Source organism: Centroberyx affinis, unplaced genomic scaffold (assembly GCF_046629955.1).
Source record: "Centroberyx affinis isolate AG114_WGS23_722 - 3 ecotype Tasmania unplaced genomic scaffold, CSIRO-AGI_Caff_v1 ptg000893l_1, whole genome shotgun sequence".
Classification (NCBI taxonomy): domain Eukaryota; kingdom Metazoa; phylum Chordata; class Actinopteri; order Beryciformes; family Berycidae; genus Centroberyx; species Centroberyx affinis.
In genome coordinates this window covers 825,886-845,916 of record NW_027279481.1, presented here as the reverse complement: position 1 = coordinate 845,916, position 20,031 = coordinate 825,886, and the positions used below count along the sequence as shown (strand labels likewise).

The 20,031-nt window shown below is 40.8% G+C and overlaps 3 protein-coding genes across 6 annotated transcripts; 1 reads left to right on the top strand and 2 right to left on the bottom strand.

The window, feature by feature from the left end:
• The first annotated feature begins 298 nt into the window (after positions 1–298).
• Positions 299–2,607, top strand: micos13 (mitochondrial contact site and cristae organizing system subunit 13). The gene is made up of 4 exons (XM_071521508.1): positions 299–469; positions 822–978; positions 1,541–1,598; positions 1,949–2,607. Exons 1-4 carry the CDS (start codon positions 441–443, stop codon positions 2,044–2,046), a joined length of 342 nt encoding a protein of 113 aa, XP_071377609.1. The 5' UTR covers positions 299–440; the 3' UTR covers positions 2,047–2,607.
• A 119-nt stretch (positions 2,608–2,726) lies between these two features.
• Positions 2,727–9,910, bottom strand: LOC139645706 (spindlin-W-like). 4 transcript variants are annotated; one of them, XM_071521504.1, is made up of 5 exons: positions 9,817–9,910; positions 9,010–9,048; positions 8,227–8,474; positions 7,360–7,593; positions 2,727–5,537 (listed from the first exon to the last, which is right to left on the bottom strand). In XM_071521504.1, exons 2-5 carry the CDS (start codon positions 9,027–9,029, stop codon positions 5,332–5,334), a joined length of 708 nt encoding a protein of 235 aa, XP_071377605.1. In that variant the 5' UTR covers positions 9,030–9,048; positions 9,817–9,910; the 3' UTR covers positions 2,727–5,331. The 4 variants fall into 4 exon arrangements, with proteins under 4 accessions (XP_071377605.1, XP_071377606.1, XP_071377607.1 ...); XM_071521505.1 differs by lacking the exon at positions 9,817–9,910 and adding an exon at positions 9,175–9,804; XM_071521506.1 differs by lacking the exon at positions 9,817–9,910 and adding an exon at positions 9,685–9,789.
• A 1,366-nt stretch (positions 9,911–11,276) lies between these two features.
• Positions 11,277–14,694, bottom strand: LOC139645726 (mast cell protease 1A-like). Its single transcript, XM_071521530.1, has 5 exons — positions 14,613–14,694; positions 12,774–12,939; positions 12,385–12,514; positions 11,921–12,175; positions 11,277–11,564 (listed from the first exon to the last, which is right to left on the bottom strand). The coding sequence occupies exons 1-5, from the start codon at positions 14,653–14,655 to the stop codon at positions 11,397–11,399; spliced, it is 762 nt and encodes a 253-aa protein (XP_071377631.1). The 5' UTR covers positions 14,656–14,694; the 3' UTR covers positions 11,277–11,396.
• Between the last annotated feature and the right edge of the window lie 5,337 nt (positions 14,695–20,031).

The window sequence follows — 20,031 nt, the reverse complement described above, 5'->3', positions numbered from 1 at the left end:
CCTCCTCTCGCTCTTTGAGTGTGTATATAAAAAGGGGGGTTGTAAATGTGTTCAGATAAGAGATTATTGAACTTGAGGCAGGCGGGGTTAGTTTCTCCGAAAGAAATAGCAAACGTATAGCAGTTATGTTTTCTTGGTATGATTAACATGTCTGTTCCTTGAAATAAATGATTTTTCAGAAGAAAAAAAATATTGTGTACTAAGTTTTAATTAAATAAAATGAACGAAATACAAAAACTACACGAGTGAACGAATCAGCGGCTCTGAAATCACTCATTTGAACGCAACTTTATTGACACACCCCTTGTGCACAGGATTGTCCTTCATATAGTTAGCTAGCTAGCCGGTAGTCCAGTTCATTCTTTGCGTAGTGGTTATAATAGCTTTCACGGCAAACTAGACACAGTTTAAAAACAATAAACATTCAAACCACTGTGATCATGGCGGCAAAGATTCTGCCTGTAGTGAAGTGAGTATTTCTTCATTCACTTGTAATACGTTTCGCATTACGTAGCTAACCAGCCGACTAGCCAGGTAGCTAACTAATGCTAACTGTCAGTCAGGCTGAGCGCTTCCCAGCTGACATTTATTTTGCTTCTTTGCCAGCTAGTTTGTTAGTTACAGATTAACAGCTCACTGACCAGCAAAATTATATTGTATATGTGTCTTGAACTTGGACGCTGGTCTAAATTACACAACTACTCGGCTCGCTAACTAACATAATTTCTTCTTCTGACTCATCTAGTCAGTCAGTGTGACATGTTTCGGGCTGGGTACAGCAGTGGGTATTTGCCTGAGTGCCTCTGTTCTTTCTATTCCAGATTGGCCACCAAGGTGACCATTGCAGGAGGAGCTCTGTATGTTGCCTATGACTCAGGACTGCTGGGGGCCAGTGAGCAGGGCTCAGAGGTGTTGGCCAAGGCCAAGGCTGCAATACCACCCGCGATACAAGAATGGATGAAATATTTTGGCCTGGAGGTAGAGATCACAATTTAACGTTGAAGTGTGATGCAACACAGTAATGCAAATGTATCAGGGGAACACATTTGTCTCAATCTTTGTCCTAGCTGTTGTAAGATGCAGAAACAGTGTGGTGTAATACAGTGTCCATTACAGCATGCTCTCCCCATAAACTGTCACGCCATTGTGGATTTATTCCCACTCTGGTATAATATGTGACTCAAATAATGTCTTAAATTACCCCATTCTTGTCCACTAAGCTCAAAATTCACACTCAAGGGTGACACACCCTTCCATCATTTTTCCAATAATAGACAAAGATGGTACACTTCAGGTAGTTCCTTCAGACAAATCTTTCAATAAATCTCTATGGGAAATCACCTTATAATGCTGTCTAGCATCATGGGTAAATGATCAGAAAGTCAAAAATATGTTATACATGTGTCAGTCACTAATCTTAGTTGAGATTGTTTTGAAGTGTGTCAAGATCTAATGTGATTTATATTGCATTTTATATGACTAATTAGCTCACATCACTGTCCTGGCTGGTTTCAAACTAACTGATCATCCTTCTTCTTAGGCTCAGCTCCCAACTATGCCAAAGATTGAATTCTCTCCCGTTCAGGCATGGAACTCTGGTAAGAACTGGATGAGAAGCTTAAGTATTTGTTTTTTTAAGGGGAGGGGGCAAGTATAGTAATGTCATGAGCTTGTGGTATGGAGTGCACACAGCATTGGAAATGCAGTTATATAGTTCACTAGTTAGCTGCAGTGCAATCTCTCCAGGCGTAGGTTATTTTCAGTGTTTCATAGTAATCAAAATCAGCATCACTATAAGGAGTCATTTTGATGAGATTAGAATCTTATTCCTGCTTGTAATGATCAAAGGCAATCAAATGTCTTTTATGTATTTTTGGTGCATCAGACTCAAAGTTGGTAATTGTAAGGTTTTATTTTGTGGCGTTTTCTTTGTCTAACTTTATTCTAGGAGTGCGGTCATCAATTTCAACTCTTTCAGAGGGCCCAAGAAAAGCAGGTGAATACACAAATCAGGGTTTGCAGTATCTGAAAGACCTTACCAAGTGAACATGAACACCATGGAGCAACCTGACATTTCTGAATCTTTTATGGCTCTTGGATGGGTCTCAGCAGTCATGATCCAAACTTCAGAAATGGCCTCACTTCTTCAAATCTTGAAACCCCTCACAGGGAAGAAGAAACGCCCTACATCAAATCATTTGGCTGATCTGAATTAATAATTCCAGATGATGTAAATATAAAGGACATCAGTCGCAGTTTAGAAAACAACCAGTTTTAGAAAAAATGTTTTGTGTTGAAAGCAATTTAAGTCTCCTGAAGGATACATTTGCACACTAAATGATGGTGAAATTGTTTGGAGCTACACATAACACGTATCCAAGAAAGCAAAATAACCAGTAGTAGACATATTTAACAGTGTCATGCATTTTGTGTATACAATCGTTATTTATTTCAACACCATGTCTAATATACATTATTTTGCTCCCTTTTGGCATTGACCCAAGTCCTCCTCATACCATCCAACTCCTGTCTTTTATAAAGAGAATGTCTGTTGTATATATTCAACTTCACCATTTATGGCTATGTAATACAAAAACCTTAAACATGTCAAGTCTTTGGTGTGATTTGTTCAACTGAATCAATAAGAGTATTTTGGGAAAAGGAAATTGTCTTCTGTGTCTTTCACTTATTTAAGTTGGACTACTTTATGCAGGCCAGCCACATGAAATTCATGATTTCAGCAGTAGGATGGCAGTGTGCCCTTAATGGAATTATCATCTTACTGATTTTTACCTTTTTGTAATGCGACTGTCGTCTCTTTGACCTGCACTGTCCATCAATTGCATTTGAGATCCAGAGCAAAAAAAATGTGCAAAAATCTTTATTACCCATGACAGAACAATGACACAAATTGCCTGTGGATGCTGCTACAACTTCAGAATAGGAAGGAGAAGTGATTGAAAGGGTGAAGAAGAGCGCACACAGTCATTTGAATTCCACTCTACTCAACATAGAAACCACACCACGGCACCACTGGTGGTGATACACCCCAAAATAAGTATGGAGTTCTCTTTTTTTTGTCACCTTTTCAAATTAAAGTGTTTTTTTTTTTATTTTAACGTGGGTTGAACAAACAGTCCTGATTCGGCCAGACATTTTCACTCTTCCACTGCCAAAATAAGTGAGGCTTGAAAGTCTCTGGTCACTGTTCAAGTAATGCATGCAAATTTCTGACAGCCAGATAATAGAAAAGCATGAAGGATCACAGCATGAAAATCACAGTTTACCTACCAATCAACTAGTTTACTGAGGGATACACTGAATGGCTTGAGGAAGGCTGAGAGGAGTGAGACCTATTCCTGGAACTAGGATGTAATGACAAATTTGGGATGAAATCGCATACTGTAGGCATAGTTCTCATGTCCGTTAGAGACAAAGTTATGAAGACTAAGTCCCAGATTTTACTTAACTGTCTTGACAAACTGTGGTCTCTGTCATGTCATAATATCTTTGTGATGTATACCTTTTGTATTTTTGTATGTGGACGTTTTGTTTTTTTACTAAAAGCTGGTGGTGTTTTAATGAGATATTCACATAAATGAGGGTAATCACAACAGGCAACATTACAATACATTTTACACAAATTTTACAGATTAAATACTGTATGCTGAATGTATTATAACAAATAACTGTGTTATAAGTTTTCTTCATGCGTGTGACTTAAAGCATAATCTGCCACATTTGCTCATAAGCAAAAAAGCATGTTGGGGAAACAATGTAGCGTACCACAACCTAAACATATAAACTTTATACAATATATAATCAAGTGCTCCCCACAATATCACCAACAATGAGATTATACAACCAATGACTAAGCATGTTATATTTCAAAAACATGTTCATACTGCATTAACAGCAAAACATTGCACATATCCTCTAATATAAATTGATGGTTGCAAAACTTTTCTCAAGCTGTCAGTGTCACAATTTTTGTTAGAGCATCTAACTTTTCAATGAATAACAAAGACCAAATAGTGGCCTTCATAAGCTATGTTAGGTTAGGAGCGCAAATAGCAGATATATACAATATTGCAACATGATAAGCCTGAAGGCACTTTATGATTTGTGTGGGATCAAATTTGTATGAGAATTTAGCAAACTGCATCTTCATTACCAATACAAAGGAACTGATGTTCCTTGTGCTATTAAACTAGGGTGAGTGCCTGTGTAGAAATCTGCCTTTGAAGGAGAGGGGCCCGGCATTGATGGCATATGATCTGTTATGTAGCCTGTCCATACAGCCACGGATGCTGTAATACTAAATATGGTCACAAAGGGTCGCTGCAGGGTCATATTTCCAAATGAGAATAACTCATCTGAATAAACGGTGCCTTCATCAAAGTCTAATGTACAAGGGCCACATTCAGGTGATGTTTCAATGCTGCTTCCATTCATCCCTTCTAATACTAACCCCTGATTCGACATTATGGTTAGATAGCTAGATACATACATGTCTTCACCTGCCCATTCATACTAGATCAGTAATTGCCTCTAAGCAAGGCCGGTATGTAAAACACGACAATGTGGTTTATGTGTGGCACTGTTCTTCACTTAGACTGGTGCAACCAGTTGTAAGATGTCTAGTTTGTAGAACTGTAAATAGGGAGTAATTAGGCATGAATTTACACATGAATCAATAAAATGAGCTGCACAGTAACAAACCCACATATTTCTGATATTGTGATATTAAGGGGCAATGTAGCATTTCACATTGAAGCTGTAGACTTTACTGGTCCTCAAAAGTTTAGACTAGTCTATAAAGGACTTATTCATCAGTGTATCATGCTTATCGGTCATTAAGATGGTTCAAAGAAAAATGACTTTAAAAAGCAAGTTTGGGCAGCACTGTTAAAAACACTTCACTACATTTTGGGATGTCATCAATGCAGTTTCTTTAAATAAGGACAGATTAGTGAGTATCTTAGGGACAACAATGCAAAAGCATTAACAACTGAACTTCGTAGCTGCTGGGCAGAAGCACTCCTGGACTGTCAAAACTGAAACTAGTAAGTAGAGCGGCAGCAACCAAACAAGTTGACTAAGAGGTATACCTCTCGCATGTGCAGAGGTTCTCTCCTTCCCCCTAATGTCCTAGCATAGCGATGCTACAGTTCCGCTGTGCATACCAAAAAAGATAACACTTCTTTTTTTTCTGAACAATAAAGCATATTATCTGTTAAACCCTGCCAAGGCTTTGAATGAGAGATGATAATGAATGAAAAGTAAGCAGATGGTGGTGGGCAGGAGGGTGAGATAAAGTGTCCATCATCTCTAGGTGGTTTTGACCAGGTCATAGACGTGGATGTGAAAGTCATCATCGTATTTGATGTAGTAGACAGAGGGCTTGGCGGGGACCTGGTAGATGACCAGGCCCGTTCTCTTCACACCCTTGTCAGTAACATACTCCACCTGCTTGCCCACCAGACTCTCCGTCTCTTCTCCTGGCTTCCTGTCTGCAGGCAACAGGTGCTTGTTTTCTGAGGAGAGAGGAATGAACAAGAGGGGAAAACAGGTTCATTTTCGGATTACGATTACAGTTAAATTTGAGATTTTTTTAATTGTCTTGTGTCATTTGCTGGAGTATTTGCTGTTATTTGGTACCCTTAAAAGGTAAACATTACATTAAAGTTAACATCATTCCTACGATCTTGGGCAGGTTACGTTATTATTTGTGAAGATGAACCAATGTTTCCCAAAGAATCCAGAAAAGTAAGACTCTAATCTGTGCTGTCATCCACCGACAATTTCTGGAGCTGCTGACGATATACGGAACATTGAGTTTGTTGACACATGAACTTTAACACCTAAATGTGCTTCATAGAACTGCTGATGCCAAAATGTCCCCAGAAAATAATCCCGGTACTGTCACAGCGTTCACAAAAGCACTGTGTCCTATTCATTCACTGCATTTATATTGATACAGCATTATGGATAATAGTTCTATCCAGGTTCTTGCACATTTCCCTTTTCCAGGCCTAAACTTCCAGACTTCGCAGGGGATTCCCCCCCCCCATCTGAGACTACGGTAAACATATCAGTTTACATATGTTGAGGGCCAGAAGTAAAAAAAAAATAAATTTATTGAATGACAATAGCACAGAATTTTCTGAGGCATCATGTTTCAACTTCATGAGTGTATAGGGATAGACATTTTGGTTGACCCTAAGCCCAATCAAACCAAACAATTATAAAACACCACTTTGTCTGTAGCTGGATCCTTGGACAACTAACTGCCATATTTAGAGAGCCAGAAAACCCCTCAAATATCGCCGAGGTGCCACAAAGAGGGCATGAAACAACCTTGTCGACTTTGCTTCCACTCCCATCAAAGTATAAAGCCTAATCAGAACACAAGTATGGAAATATTGTTTTTTTTCTCTCCATACCTTTAATTTGTTTTCTCGTAATTTCCATATCTTTTCAGATCTGAAAATTAAGAAAATAATTTTCCATACTTTTAAGACTTTCCAGACCTGTACAGGAACCCTGCTTGTCTCATGTCTCAGTTAAGTTGTTATTCTGGAAATGCTGAATATTATCATGAACACAAAGCTTAAATAGAGTGAAATAGTAAACAGGATGAGGTGTTTACATGCCCCTGTATTCTGTATAATGTTGGAATATCCTATTTAACTCAATTTCCTCATAATTAGGATTAGGCACAGAAATATTTGAATATCCTGAAATTAGAAGGAGCTATTTGTGTGTATTTAAACATACTCATACTTTCCGGAGACAGCTCCAAAAGTGTTGCTTGATGAAATCACTGATTAGAGTCTTGGCTCTCATATCTAGCTGTGAGAAACATTTTCATCTGTGAGAAACATTTTCAGCTGTGTGAGAAACATTTTCATGTACATAACTCTTATCTTATCTCTCCAAGAGAGACTGCCTGACTTAATTCTGCTTATGGTGCATTTTAACTTTAAAGTTATAATTCACTTAAAAGGAGGATATTAGGATAGTAGGATATAAAAAAAATTTCACACACAAATGCATATGGTGTACGGACTCAAACAGTCAGTGTCTGTCAGGATTCTCTGTGTCCATGGTTGCAAGAAGTAACTTTGCCTGTTAGCTAATAAGAGTCAAAAAGCCTGATGACTGGTGGCGATTACAGACTCTCAGGACAGCTAATATTCATGAACTCACATTATCCATACCAAAAAATGAAAATATTCTACCAAAATGGAATATTGCTTTATGTCACATAGTGATCAGTCTTGATTAAGATTATGAAAAACAATTTCATAAAGCTTTGTGAGGTATGAATCTTTGTTATACGCTCATTGCCAATACCTGCTTCAGGCAGAATCCTCAGGTCCCCATCAGCATAGTCATCCCACAGCTGGTACATATAAAGCACTGGGTCCTTCTCATAAGTGATATAATACCAGTTGGTCATGATTGGAGCTCTGGACAGCACCATGCCCCTCCACTCATTCTTCTCTCCATCCTCCTTTTCAAAGAGATGCTCCACCGCTTTGCCCACCAGCTCCTCAGCCCCGTGAGGTATCTTGATCTTGTTGTTTACTGCGGAGACACACACACAGGAAAATATGAACGTGAAAACAATGATATGGAAGTAAGAGATTTGCTCCTCTGCTCTCACTTGCCCTCTGATCAATGTCAGTCTGCTTTGGCGAACCTTTTTGGCATAAAGAGTGTGTGCATGTTTGTGATCTAACCGACCTGTTGCAAAAAACTTAACACATCACCATTATTCAACACAAAAATGTGTATTTGTCATTAAGGTTGCCGGCGCAGACAGACTGACTCTGTGAGGATACTCACACACACTCAAACACACATACATAGATATGTATACTGATGTTAAATCTATTTAATATATCATATTGTAAATTTTTACAATTTTACAATTCCTATTTTTATACCTTATATACAGTCATATTTTTTCTTGTGCTATTCTCATCTTTAACTGCTAATAGCACTGCTTGTATATATGATTATTGTCTATTTGGCTATACTTGTGGCTGTATATTGCACTGGATGCCACTTTACTGTTATTGTTGTTTTGTTTTTGTCCGTCTGCTATTTGCACCGCACCAATGTACCAAGCTAAATTCCTCTTATGTGCATATGTACCTGCCGAAAATAAATCTGAATCTGAATCTGAGAAGGGAAGACGAGCTACTATTCACTCACCAACTTTTTCTGTAAGGACTTGTAGGTTTGACACCCTCTCATCCTTGAACAGCTCAATGCCGTAGACACAGTCGAAGCCATCATACTTGACCATGAAGAGAGAAGGGTTAACGTTGAGCCTGTCGAGCACCGTGCCCTTCCATTTGCTCTGGTTCCCCTTCTCACGCCAGTTGTGCTGAATACGGACTCCCAGAATGCAGTTGGGGTCAGGGGTTACTGTGTCACTCAGTTCCCCGCTACTCCGCTTTCTGGTAAGACAGGATGGATATGCGTGTATGTATGTACGTATGGATTAAGGGTTAAAAAAAAAAAAAAAAAAGGAACTTACATAAACATAACAGCTTAATTCAAATACATTTATTTTATCTTACAAGTGATGTTACTGCTTTTGAGATGTTTCTGCTATGTAACTGTAGGTTGAATTAAGGCCTCCTCAAATAACCTTTTTTTTGTTTTTGTTGAGGTCTGTTGGCAACTTTATCGTCATTCCATCAAAATTCATTTTACTGTTTTTAAATGCACACAGCTAATCAAATGATCATGCAAACTGATGTTTTGTCATAGTTTCTAGCAATAGGTGAGGCAATAGTCTACTTTAATATGTCATTAGAAAACAAACAGTCAAAACTCCAATACTGGACAAGTCCTGACAGTGAAATGTGGTGTACCTGGCTTAACCACTTCTCCATGTAGCTGGATGCAACATGTTGGTTTTACTGTCATATACGAACACCAGCAATAATGGCATCATATGATGACATATGGCTACATGTTTCTACATACCTGCCCCTTTTCTTGGACATGCCTCCAGAAATTCAAAGGCTAATGAGTGAGAGAAAGAGAGGGCAATGTTCAATTAATATTTGTGAGTGAGTATGCAAGCTGCCATGCTTTAGACATACTACAGCATAAGAAAGGCCTGTACTCGAAATTGAAATGCTAGCTTACTTGAAGAGATCTGTGGCAGCAGGCTGTAGCCTACACAGCAGGGACTGACAACCACAGCAGCCAATGGCTTAGCATGATGGAATAACTTCCTGGTTATTTTCTTGAACTACACAGCCATGGAGGTCACTGTTTGCAATGCACAATCTTCTGAAGCAACACAGTGTAGTTCGTCTGGCTCAGTTACATATCATAACATGATATAGTTAGCCCATTTTTTGATCGCATAAGCTTCGCGTTAGGTTTATAATTAAAGAGCCAATAAGACAGATTGTCTGTGACACAACTTCAAGAGAATACGTCAGCCATCTCACTGTATCTGAAAAATTACAGTATGTAGCCGGTTAGATTTGTCGCACCTATTGTCTACATGCTGTGACAAACTATGGTAAGGCAAACCAAGTAGACTACTCGACTAGTTAAACCATACCTGTCCTGGACTAAAGCCAACACACCTACACTAGTGTTCGATGGCAATAGGTTATCAATAATTCTAGTCTGTCCAAGCTCTACCTCAATGCAGATGTTCAGGAAAGTAGAAGAGGCTATATCCGTTTTTCAGTGTCCCCGATGCTAACAAACAAAACCACCAACTGGGTATTAACAGCGCTATCCTTTCTCCTACACATATTTTTTTTTTTTTACCTTTACGCAGATTTCATATCAGTATTGTTCAGTTCGTCTGGCAGAGAAATGTAGCCACACACAACCCGCCCATGCAAACCTCGCGAAACCTGTGGAAAATGGGAGGACGGGGGAAAAAACTATAGTTCCCAGCGAGCCTTTGGTTACGATGACTGCAGACGAGGGCATGGACATGCGCGCAAAGAACGGTGGGAATTGATGTCTCAATTACGATGACATGGACTTTTCACGAGCCTCAAAATAATGTCACCCAGTTGTGGTAATGCTGCCTTCGAGTGTTGTCGGAAATAGCGTAATTACGGCTGTAGTGCACAGGAACGACCCAACAACGTGGTAAATACAGCAGGGAAAGTCGGAATTTTTTAAGATGCCCCATTTGCCGAGATGTGACTGTAGGGGACGGAGAGCATGGAAGAGTGTTCAACAATTAATAGTAAAAGCAATGTTTTTTATTATCATATGTTTTGTCCGGCATTCAATGTATATGATTAGTCTTGTTGTAGTCTCTTTTTTTTTTTTTTTTTTTTTTACTTTTAGATGGCATGCATGTACTACGGAGCCCCTAAAGTCCGGAAAGGTGATTTTTTTTTATCTTATGCGCACAAGTTAAGTATCTTGTGGGTTGTTATCTTGAGATAATAACTAATAATAAGATAATAACTTGTTCCCACAAGATAATAACTTGTTCCCACAAGATAATTAACTTGTGCGCACAAGATAAAAAAAAAAATCCCCTTGTGCGATAGCTAGTTTTTTATCTTCGGCGCACAAGATAAAAAAAAAATCCCCTTGTGCGATAGCTAGTTTTTTATCTTCTGCGCACAAGATAAAAAAAAAATCCCCTTGTGCGATAGCTAGTTTTTTATCTTCTGTGCACAAGTTAATAACTTGTTTCCACCACATAATTAACTTGTGCGCACAAGATAAAAAAAAATATAACTTTTCGGGACTTTAGGGGCTCCGTAATACGCAACAACTTTTAACTTTTAAATAAATTAACACATTTTCCCCTCTTCATTGTGCCACTGCAGCACATTAGGTGTTATTTCTGGCATAAATAATAAAAGCCATCAAAAACTACTTTTTGCTATGATGCTTTTGGTCCATTTTATTATTTTCAACCCAAAACACTTCATTGCACAAAGTCATGCTTACGACTTCCAAACTTGCAAGTAGGAGCTTACAAGGAGCACATGAAGGCAGCATGAGTGACAGGCAGACAGGACACCTGCATGCTTCACTTGACCTAATGACTCCTTAAAAATCCATAATCTTATTATGCCAGGTAGACTAGGCCTGAATGAGTGTGCGCATGTGTGTGTGTGAAGGGGGTGGTGGTGGGGGGGATTGGACTGTGAGCTTTGAACAGTTAGGTTTCTGTTAATTGTTATTTTGAGATGCATAGGGTGGATTTCTCAACCACCTCCTCTAAGAAACACACACACACACTCACAGGGAGATCAAAGTTTATTATGAATTGCAACACATGAACACAGCTTTGGAGTAATGAGCACAGTAAATGCACTGTATATTTTGAAGCATTTTGGTCTGAATCTGTTTGCCTTCAGACTGTATTAAGCTTATTCTAATTCAATATAATTGCTGTTCAGCACGTTTCTGATCCATCCCCTATAGGAGGCTGTGCGCATGTAGACGTCCGGGGTCCTGGGGTTGCCACATCGCTGCCCAGAGAAAGAGACGACACCTGCTGAAGTCCCATTGCACACCAACGGGCCGCCTGAATCCCCCTTGAACAGATAACACACAGGTACAGTAGGTGCACTTTGAGGTCTTTGTTAAGAACAAACTGAGATTTTTCATATGGGCCCAGTACTAGTGGCCAAATGCCAAACCACAATGAGATGTAGTGAACTGCACCATTGAGCACCTAGAAAAATTTGATTTATCTTTCAACAAGAAGATTCTAGATTTTAACAACAATATTGGTTTGCCTATGTTTATCTGTGATATTTTAGAAATCTCAAAGACTTTTACAGTGCCTTGGCCCACCTTTGCACAGTAATGACAGCAGCTACAAAGGCCAATTTGGCTTTGGGTGATATATTATGCTAGGTCTAATCACTGGCGTGGTGTGTTGTCGTACCGAGCAGAAGCCTTGGAACCGGCGGTCTCCAGTGGCACAAACCATCGACCCGGTGATGGGAACCTCTCCCCATCTGCGACGACAGTTCTGCAGTGGCAGGATGTTTACTTTGACCTCCTGCAGCTTGTCTGCTATGGTGTTGTTGTCCCCGATGTCCCCCCAGCCGGCTGTGCTGCACTGACTGGATCTCCTCAGCCTGCCCTGCATCAGAGGGATCAGCTGCACTGCACTGGTCAGGTTGGCCCTGCGGTCCAGCTGACAGACAGAGGTTGATGGTAGAAATATAGAAGATGTTCACTAAGTGTACGGTGTTCATTGTGTCAGATTTTAGTGTCATCCTAGCTGGCTGGTTTAGGTTTCTATGTAGCAATGATATAGGGGTTCTACCAAAAATCTGTACACTAAACAACTTGTAAAGGTTCATCACTACTTCATTTTTACATGTTAAGCTATGATGTCCTCACCTTTAGAAGCATGACATCATTTTGATGTCCATCATACAGGGGATGTGGAATGGATTGGATAGCAGTGAACTTCTGTTTTGTAGCCTCTGTAGCTGACAGGGAAACAGCCCCAAGCACAACTGTGTATTGCCTAGAAAACAAGATTGGAAGCACGCAGTTATTAAGCGTGTTAGTTGTCAAACTCCCTGCAAGCACTGAAGGACTTCTGCCTCCCTAACATTTTTTTTCTTCTCTCAGCATCTCAGATCCCCAGACACGCTGAAAGAGATTGTTAACAGCTTTAACCTTTTCACATTATGTTAATTCTTCAGTCATCTGATACCGTCATGTTGTTGTTATCATGTTATTACTGAGAAAACAGGAAGGGTAGGATACAATGGAAATCTCACCGAGGTATCCGACAGTGTGCTGCTGTGAGCACAAAGTCCTCTCTCACCAGTACGCCCCCACAGCTATGCTGGCCTTGGATTTGCAAGGAGGCCATGTAGGGGCGGGAGTTGGGGGCGGCCTCTGTGCCTCCAACTATACCCACCCGGACCCGGTACCCATCAGCCCCTGGAAACACAAAATGTATCTGCCATTATTTGCTTAGTCAACCTACTTATTTTAAGTTTAAGTAATCAGTTTCAGATGCTACTGTCTTCGTAGAGTTTACAATAAGAGGAGAGTAAAAGAGTTTTATTAGAGGTGTTGCAATGCAAATGCACGTATTTCAGTACTGCCTATATGTAGTTTTTATAACTTTAAATAGGAAAGGTGGGAAACCGTATAATGCACTAAACAAGTAGTTTATTTGCTATAAATACAGGGCTTAAAGACCTCTGGCCAGGTGCCGGATTTCCGGCATATGGACGTTTTACATTCACAAACTATTTTCGACAAAAAAACAAAAAAACAAAACTCACTTGTGGGTTTTTGTTTTTGATGCGTTTTATCCAATCATATTCAGCGAAGCAAAGCAATATTTTACATTTACCAATGGAATGCGAGCAAGTTTTTTTTTTTATCCAATGAACAGCAAGCTACTTTCTATCACAATGTCACACCAATTCTGTGGTGTAGCACAGCTGAAATAGCCTGTAGAAACAACATTTATGAAAGCTGGTGAAGATACACGTACAGAGCTCCCCAGGGGTCACCTGGTAAGAAAAAAACAATTGATGTGGAAATCCATACGGGCACCGATTGGTAAACCGCGCACGGCTCCATGCGCACGGAATAGTAAACCGTGCGCATGGATTAGTAAACCGCGCCCTCGAATTAGTAATCAGTGTGCACGGAGTCCTAAACCATGCCCGCGTATTAGTAGACCGTGCACACGGATTTGTAATATGTAGGCCTATATTGATAATGTCAAACAGGGACACCACAGCAGCCCACAGAGTTGCATATAAAATTTCATTAACATTCTTTTCTACAAGCATGATTTATAGGGGGTAAATGGGTTTCATATTGTCACCAAAACACACATCGGATCATAAATTAGACTTACTGATGTGATTAATCAATGGTTATGGTTCACATATGGTCTAGGTGCCTAATGGCTATTACAGCTCACTATATGTATGCCAAGCTGTGTGTAATGGCTCTGGCTCACTGTATATAGGCCTAAAAGTCCCTCTTTGATGTTATCAACGTAGATATTACAAATCTGTGCGCATGGTTTACTGATCTGTGGGCACGGTTTAGGAGTAAATTGTAAGAAAACTGTGCCCACTGATTTCCGCATAATTTTTTTTTTTGTACCAGGTGACCTCTGGGGGGGCTCCACAGTTATCCTTATTGCACTAGGTTTATAGATTAATAATGCTGTGTGTTGAATAGTTATTCATTCAGCACAGAAATGTGTCAATTGTTTTCGTTGTTCTTGTTGTTGGATTAGTTTTATAGAGAAAAACTCCCCCCCAGCAGTCAGGAACATCTCAGGCTCAGAATGTTTTTTTGCTTTAAGCCCTGTAAATAGTGCTAACAAATACAAGTACTTCAAAGCAATAAATGAACACAAATAGGCTCGGTTAAGCAGCTACTCAAATGCAGGTTTCAAGCTTACGTTTCACTCTTCCTCAGGCAGTTGGGATTTTCCCACTGCCTTTTCATGTGGTTTTTATAAGTTTTAACACATAGAAACAAGACATATGTTATGCTTTGACAAAGAAAATAGTGCTGGTTGTTTGGAGTTGCTGTCATTTGATGAATGGGATTTTTGCAATAAAGATAGTGTATCTTACCATTTAGGGCGATGAGCAGCAGCAGCGCAAAGCTGATTGCCATGGTCTACGGTCAAATGAGCACCTTCCTCTTGAGCTTACATTTATTGGAGAAGAATGAGGTGTGCTTAGTTCTTGTTCGTTATTGTGTCATTGTATTTGCCAATATGATTTTGTGAAAATGTTGGTGAAATTACAAAAGACATGGTTTTAGGTTTTCGAAATAGAGTTGCATGATCAATGCACACACATAAGTTACTGGTGGAGTTACAGCTATATTTACTGGGGATTCTGAAAAGGGAACACCATCCTGAGAAATTACAACTTGTCCTGAGAAACCCTGTCATGATTTTTTTTTGCTCAAGTGATGTTCTGGTCAGTTGAATGTCATACACTTGTTCAATAAAAGTAAGAATTTTAGATCAATTCAGAGGTGAGCAAGCAAAGTTCTGCTTGAATAAAACACACGCAAACATACATTCACCACCCCCATCCACACATATACAAACACATGAAACCACCATGTTCTCACAGTGTAAAGAATAGGCACAATACAGTTGCAAATGAAATAATATGTACTAATGTTCTAATGTTATAGTTACTGCCCTTTCCTCTCCTTCTCCTTATTGAGGAAAGGATGTGGTGTTGTTTCACATCACTTACTGCAGCCTGTGGTCACCTGCACCATGACCACAACTGACATCCTCATCTCTGGGTGATGAAGGAATCCTGATTATTTTAATCACTCATGGGAAAAACATGTTAGTCTTTGATTAAAAAAAAATAATAATAATAATGATAATAATTTGCATTTTTACATTGTGTTTCACACACCACAAAAGATTAAACTTTTCAATGGTGGTATATCCAGGGTGTCCTTTCAGAGAAAATTGGCTTTTATTAAGAATGGAAGAAAGGTTGCTTCAGTTTTTTTTTATTGTTTTTGTGATAGGACAGAATAATAATTACAGAGATACGTCAGGATTAACAGCAGGGAAGAAGGGCCTTTTAATTTCAAATGTCGATACACTATTGAATGTGTGTGGGGCTCTATACGGCCGTTTGGGTTCAGGCTGTGAGGCCAGTGTCTCTGTATCTCCAGCAGTGGGGGTGGAGAGTTAGAAAGGAGTGGTTAAGACTCTTCCCTTTAAAGCCACCACACAAGACCCTGCTGGTCTGCTGGGTCGAGTCCTGCCAGAACCTCATGTCTACTCTGTATGAGGGGCTTCGTTAGAAAATGATATGTATCCAACCTAGAAACAATTGTAACCTGAAATTCAGTATTTCAAAAACACGTGATTTAAAACACAACTGTTTTGTAAACAAAAGTCTAATGATGACTCATACGTTTAGTATATAGTAACCCACAATGTGGTTTACACCAGCAATAATTTTGTGGGAGAGGCATTCATTGTTTGTGAATGTTGGAAAAAGGGCCTTGCATTTTTTATTAATTTATATATCATTCTAATAATGAGCATGGAGTCAGAAACAAAACAGTATATGTGGAATAAAACAAGTTTATTATGCATTGGGTTAAGCAGCAGACATTGACAGAACTACTCAGATACTACGATACCTCTATATATAATAGAAGTATGTTGAAACAAAGCTTCTTTTGTAATACTAGTACACCTTCCTTGCCTTTTTCTTGAGAATCTTTTTGATCCAGGGTAGGAATTTTTATATCTCTGTGTAGACATTGGGTAGATCTGGGTAGTCACAGTTATAGTTGTAGTTGAAAGATACAATGCCGACTGCCTTCCCATTGCACAGGGTCACCAGTATCACCCTATGAGAGAAAAAACATATCTTAATTTGTTCATTCACACCAGTTTACATTTTATATGTGTAGGGAAAAGAAATACAACACACCTGACAAAATCCTTTGTTTGTCTCATATCCACCTGCACAGATAACATTGGCTGTATGGATTAAATGATACCATGCCCTCTGACAGACATCCAGGTCGATGGTAGACACATCCATGACTAGCAGGTCATCAACAACCGTACCGCCAGTTTAAATGAATCCCCATCCAACAACAATGCACTTTGTGTTGGGTTTGAGGATTTCACCATGACTTGGAAGTTGAATTGTTTTCATCGTTTCGCTTAGTGTAGCTTTCCTAGACAGCTAGAAACACACAAAATCAAAAAGTAAAAATTAAAAACTAGAAGGGCATGACAATGTCACGACAATCTTCCTGTATCCATCTGTTAAACAGACCTCAAGTCAGCACATCTTTAGGGTCAAAGTCAAACAATGGCTGCAAGATAGAGCTGCAGAATGATTTATTTGAATGTTATTGTTGGCAGTTAAAGTGTTATATGCAATGGTTGTTGAACTGAATAGTTAGTTTAGAACATTGTTGTTAGCTTTTTGGACGGAATAATAATATATATGTGTACTGTATATTATGATATACTATTTTAATTGACCAATAAACATGTCTTTAGTCAATGAAGTGTGATTGTCATGGACCCTGCCAGAGCTAGTCTTTTACTCTACTTCTGTCTGCTGCCTGTAATTCAGCACTTGAGTCCTTCCTGACCTGTGAATGTATGATCTGGCCAGAAATGGAGCCAGTGGAATTTCAGCATCTGTGCACACTGGTTGACAAACGGGGAACCGCACTGTTCCAGCATCAAAGAAATATGGCTACCTTCACCCATAACCTCCAGCTTCTAACTGTGTGGATAACCTGGCTGTCCAGATGCAGCTACTCCAGGCTACAGCTCCACCTTACCCTGCTGTGGCAACACCACCTCCTGCGCCCAAACCACCTGTTCAGTTACCGACTAAGGAGCCCCGTCTGCCTCCTTGATTCCTTCACCAAGGAAATGAAGAAGGTATTCGACAGGTCGGTCATTGGCAGAGAGGCAGCACGAGTAATGTTACAGACACACCAGGGGAGGTGGTCAGTCCCTGATTATGCCATAGATTTTTGCACGTTGCCTGCTAATTGTTCCTGGAATGCGGATGCTCTGTATGACACTTTCTTGAATGGATTGTCAGACACTATAAAGGATGAACTAGCTACCAGGGAGCTTTCCATGTCACTCGAAGCCCTCACTGATCTTGCCATTCGTATTGACGCTCATCTGACTCTGTGTCAGCGGGAAAGACTAACCAGCAGTACCCAGTCTCTCTCTCACAGAATGTCACTGCCCAACCCGAGGATCACAGTGGCTGAATCCACCATTTCCTCCACAGACATCGAGCCGATGCAGCTGGACTGCACCTGACCTCTCCGGAATGACAGCCATGCATCTCCACTAGATCCTGCTTATTGCGGCGAGCCTGGCCACTTCATCGCCAACTGCCCAACTGTTAAAGACAAACTCTCACCAGTAGAGCGGGAGTTACTGGTGAGCATGTTGCCTCTTTCTGAATCCCCCACTAAACGATCTCTGTTACCAGCTACCCTGCAGTGGCGGGACCAGCACCTGGAGATAGCCGTGCTGCTGGACTTGCACACTGGGTATCCCCACACATGAAATGCCTCGACCCTTGCAGGCCAACGCTATCAATGGAAAAACCCCTAGCACCCCTGCTAATTTCTGGCAATCACCAGGAAAGTATCTCTCTGCACCTCATCGACTCGCCACAAGTTCCTTTTATTCTTATACCCACAGTTTGACTAGGCTAACCACTCCATTCTGGGTTGGAGTTCTTTCTGTCGCAGTGTCTCTCCTCAGCTCTGGGGCCTGTGAGTTCGTCTGCGCCTGTGGAGGAGGAGTTCCCGGACCTGTCAGCTGTTCCAACCAAATATCTGGACCTCAAGCCAGTATTCAGCAAATCTCGGGCTGCCTCCACATCGCCCCTACGACTGCGCCATTGACCTCCTCCCTGGGGCAGCGCCCCCCAAGGGCCGTCTCTTCTCCCTGTCTTATCGCCCAGGGTCCAAGAACACCAAACCTGATACTCTGTCACGTCAGTTCTCTCAGGATGACAAACCCACAGAAACTGATCCTATCCTGCCTTGACAATGTCGCTGCTGCACTGCTCGACGTCGGGCGGCACGTGAGGTGACCACAGGCTGCAGTAAGTGATGTGAACCAACACCACATCCTTTTTTCAGTGCTTCACAATCAAAACAAACAAAAGATTGACAAATGACATAGATCAATAAAACAGAAGTTCAATGAGGCAGAGAGGTGATAACTCAGCCCGCCAGAAGCGGATGGCTGACCGCCGCTGCGCTCCAGTGCCGGTGTGGCTGTCCGCTAGGGACCTACCCCTACGTGTGGACTCCTGAAAGTTGGCTCCCAGGTTTGTTGGCCCATTTCCTGTGTCAAAAGTTATTAACCCCCTGCTGTGCGCCTACAGCTCCCCAGAAACCTCAGAAGGATTCACTCGACCTTCCACGTCTCCTGCATCAAACCCGTTCGGACCAGCACACTTGCCCCACCCTCCAACCCTCCCCAGCTTGTGGATGGTGCTGAAGTCTACACAGTAAAGTTTCTGAGGTCACGCCAATGGGGGCGTCAGTACTTTGTGGACTGGGAGGGCTATGGCCTAGAAGAAAGGTGCTGGGTCCCTGCCCATAAGATCCTTGACCCTTCTCTCATCAGAGTTTCATTGCCTCCACCCTGACCAACACCTGGAGGCATCCGTAGAAGGAGGGGTACTGTCATGGACTCTGCCAGAGCCTCCAGTTCGACCTAGTCTCTCTTTTTCTCGTTTTTATCATACATTGTGTTCATTTTTTTGGTAATTAGGTGAGATACTATAAGCCCCTTGGAATCTTGGAAAACACACAACTTTCTCCAACTGAACGAAAATAAGACTGAGGTTTTATTGTTTGGCCCCCCAGCCTCTACTAACATCATTGCCCAGAGACTGGATTAGCTATCCACCTATGTCAAACCACATGCAAAAAACCTAGGGGTGATATTTCATGGCGCTCTGAACTTTGACAAACAGATCAGCTCAGTTTGGTAAATCTAGTTTCTTCCAGCTTAGGGTTATCTTCAAAATCAGGCCCTTTCTGTCCTTTTCAGATCTGGAAAGAGTAATTCTTGCATTAATCTAACACAGGTTCATACAGGATCAAAAGTTCATTATGATAACTAGGGGCGAGGCCATGCACAGCCTTAAAATCCTAAAGCCACAGGCTGTGAGCATTCTTTCACTCTTCTTCCTTGTCAGATAGCCAGTGGATGGCAAATGAAGAGAGAGAGAGTGAAGAAGAGAGTGTGACAGGTGTGACAGAACTCTGAGTTGAACTCATGACATACTGACTTCATGATATGTGCTTCAGCCTGCTGAGCCACCAGAACCACAAGCAGTTGTTTTAGTCACATATAGGAAATAGTATGTGAGAACACATCTTTCCACTGACGTCATTATCTTCACTAAACGACATTAACTGTAGAGTTGCACAGGAAGCCTACAGACAGGATGTGGAATAGGTCAGATATAAGGAAATCTAGAT

Coding starts and splice junctions, on each gene's coding strand:
- micos13 (XM_071521508.1), top strand. CDS start 441: ATGGCGGCAAAGATTCTGCCTGTAGTGAA. Junction 979..1,540: donor TGAAATATTTTGGCCTGGAG/GTAGAGATCACA, acceptor CCTTCTTCTTAG/GCTCAGCTCCCAACTATGCC. Junction 1,599..1,948: donor CGTTCAGGCATGGAACTCTG/GTAAGAACTGGA, acceptor ACTTTATTCTAG/GAGTGCGGTCATCAATTTCA.
- LOC139645706 (XM_071521504.1), bottom strand. CDS start 9,029: ATGTCCAAGAAAAGGGGCAG. Junction 8,475..9,009: donor ATGTCCAAGAAAAGGGGCAG/GTATGTAGAAAC, acceptor CTGTCTTACCAG/AAAGCGGAGTAGCGGGGAAC. Junction 7,594..8,226: donor AGTCCTTACAGAAAAAGTTG/GTGAGTGAATAG, acceptor GTGTCTCCGCAG/TAAACAACAAGATCAAGATA.
- LOC139645726 (XM_071521530.1), bottom strand. CDS start 14,655: ATGGCAATCAGCTTTGCGCTGCTGCTGCTCATCGCCCTAAATG. Junction 12,515..12,773: donor GCACACTGTCGGATACCTCG/GTGAGATTTCCA, acceptor CTTGTTTTCTAG/GCAATACACAGTTGTGCTTG. Junction 11,565..11,920: donor GGTTCCAAGGCTTCTGCTCG/GTACGACAACAC, acceptor TATCTGTTCAAG/GGGGATTCAGGCGGCCCGTT.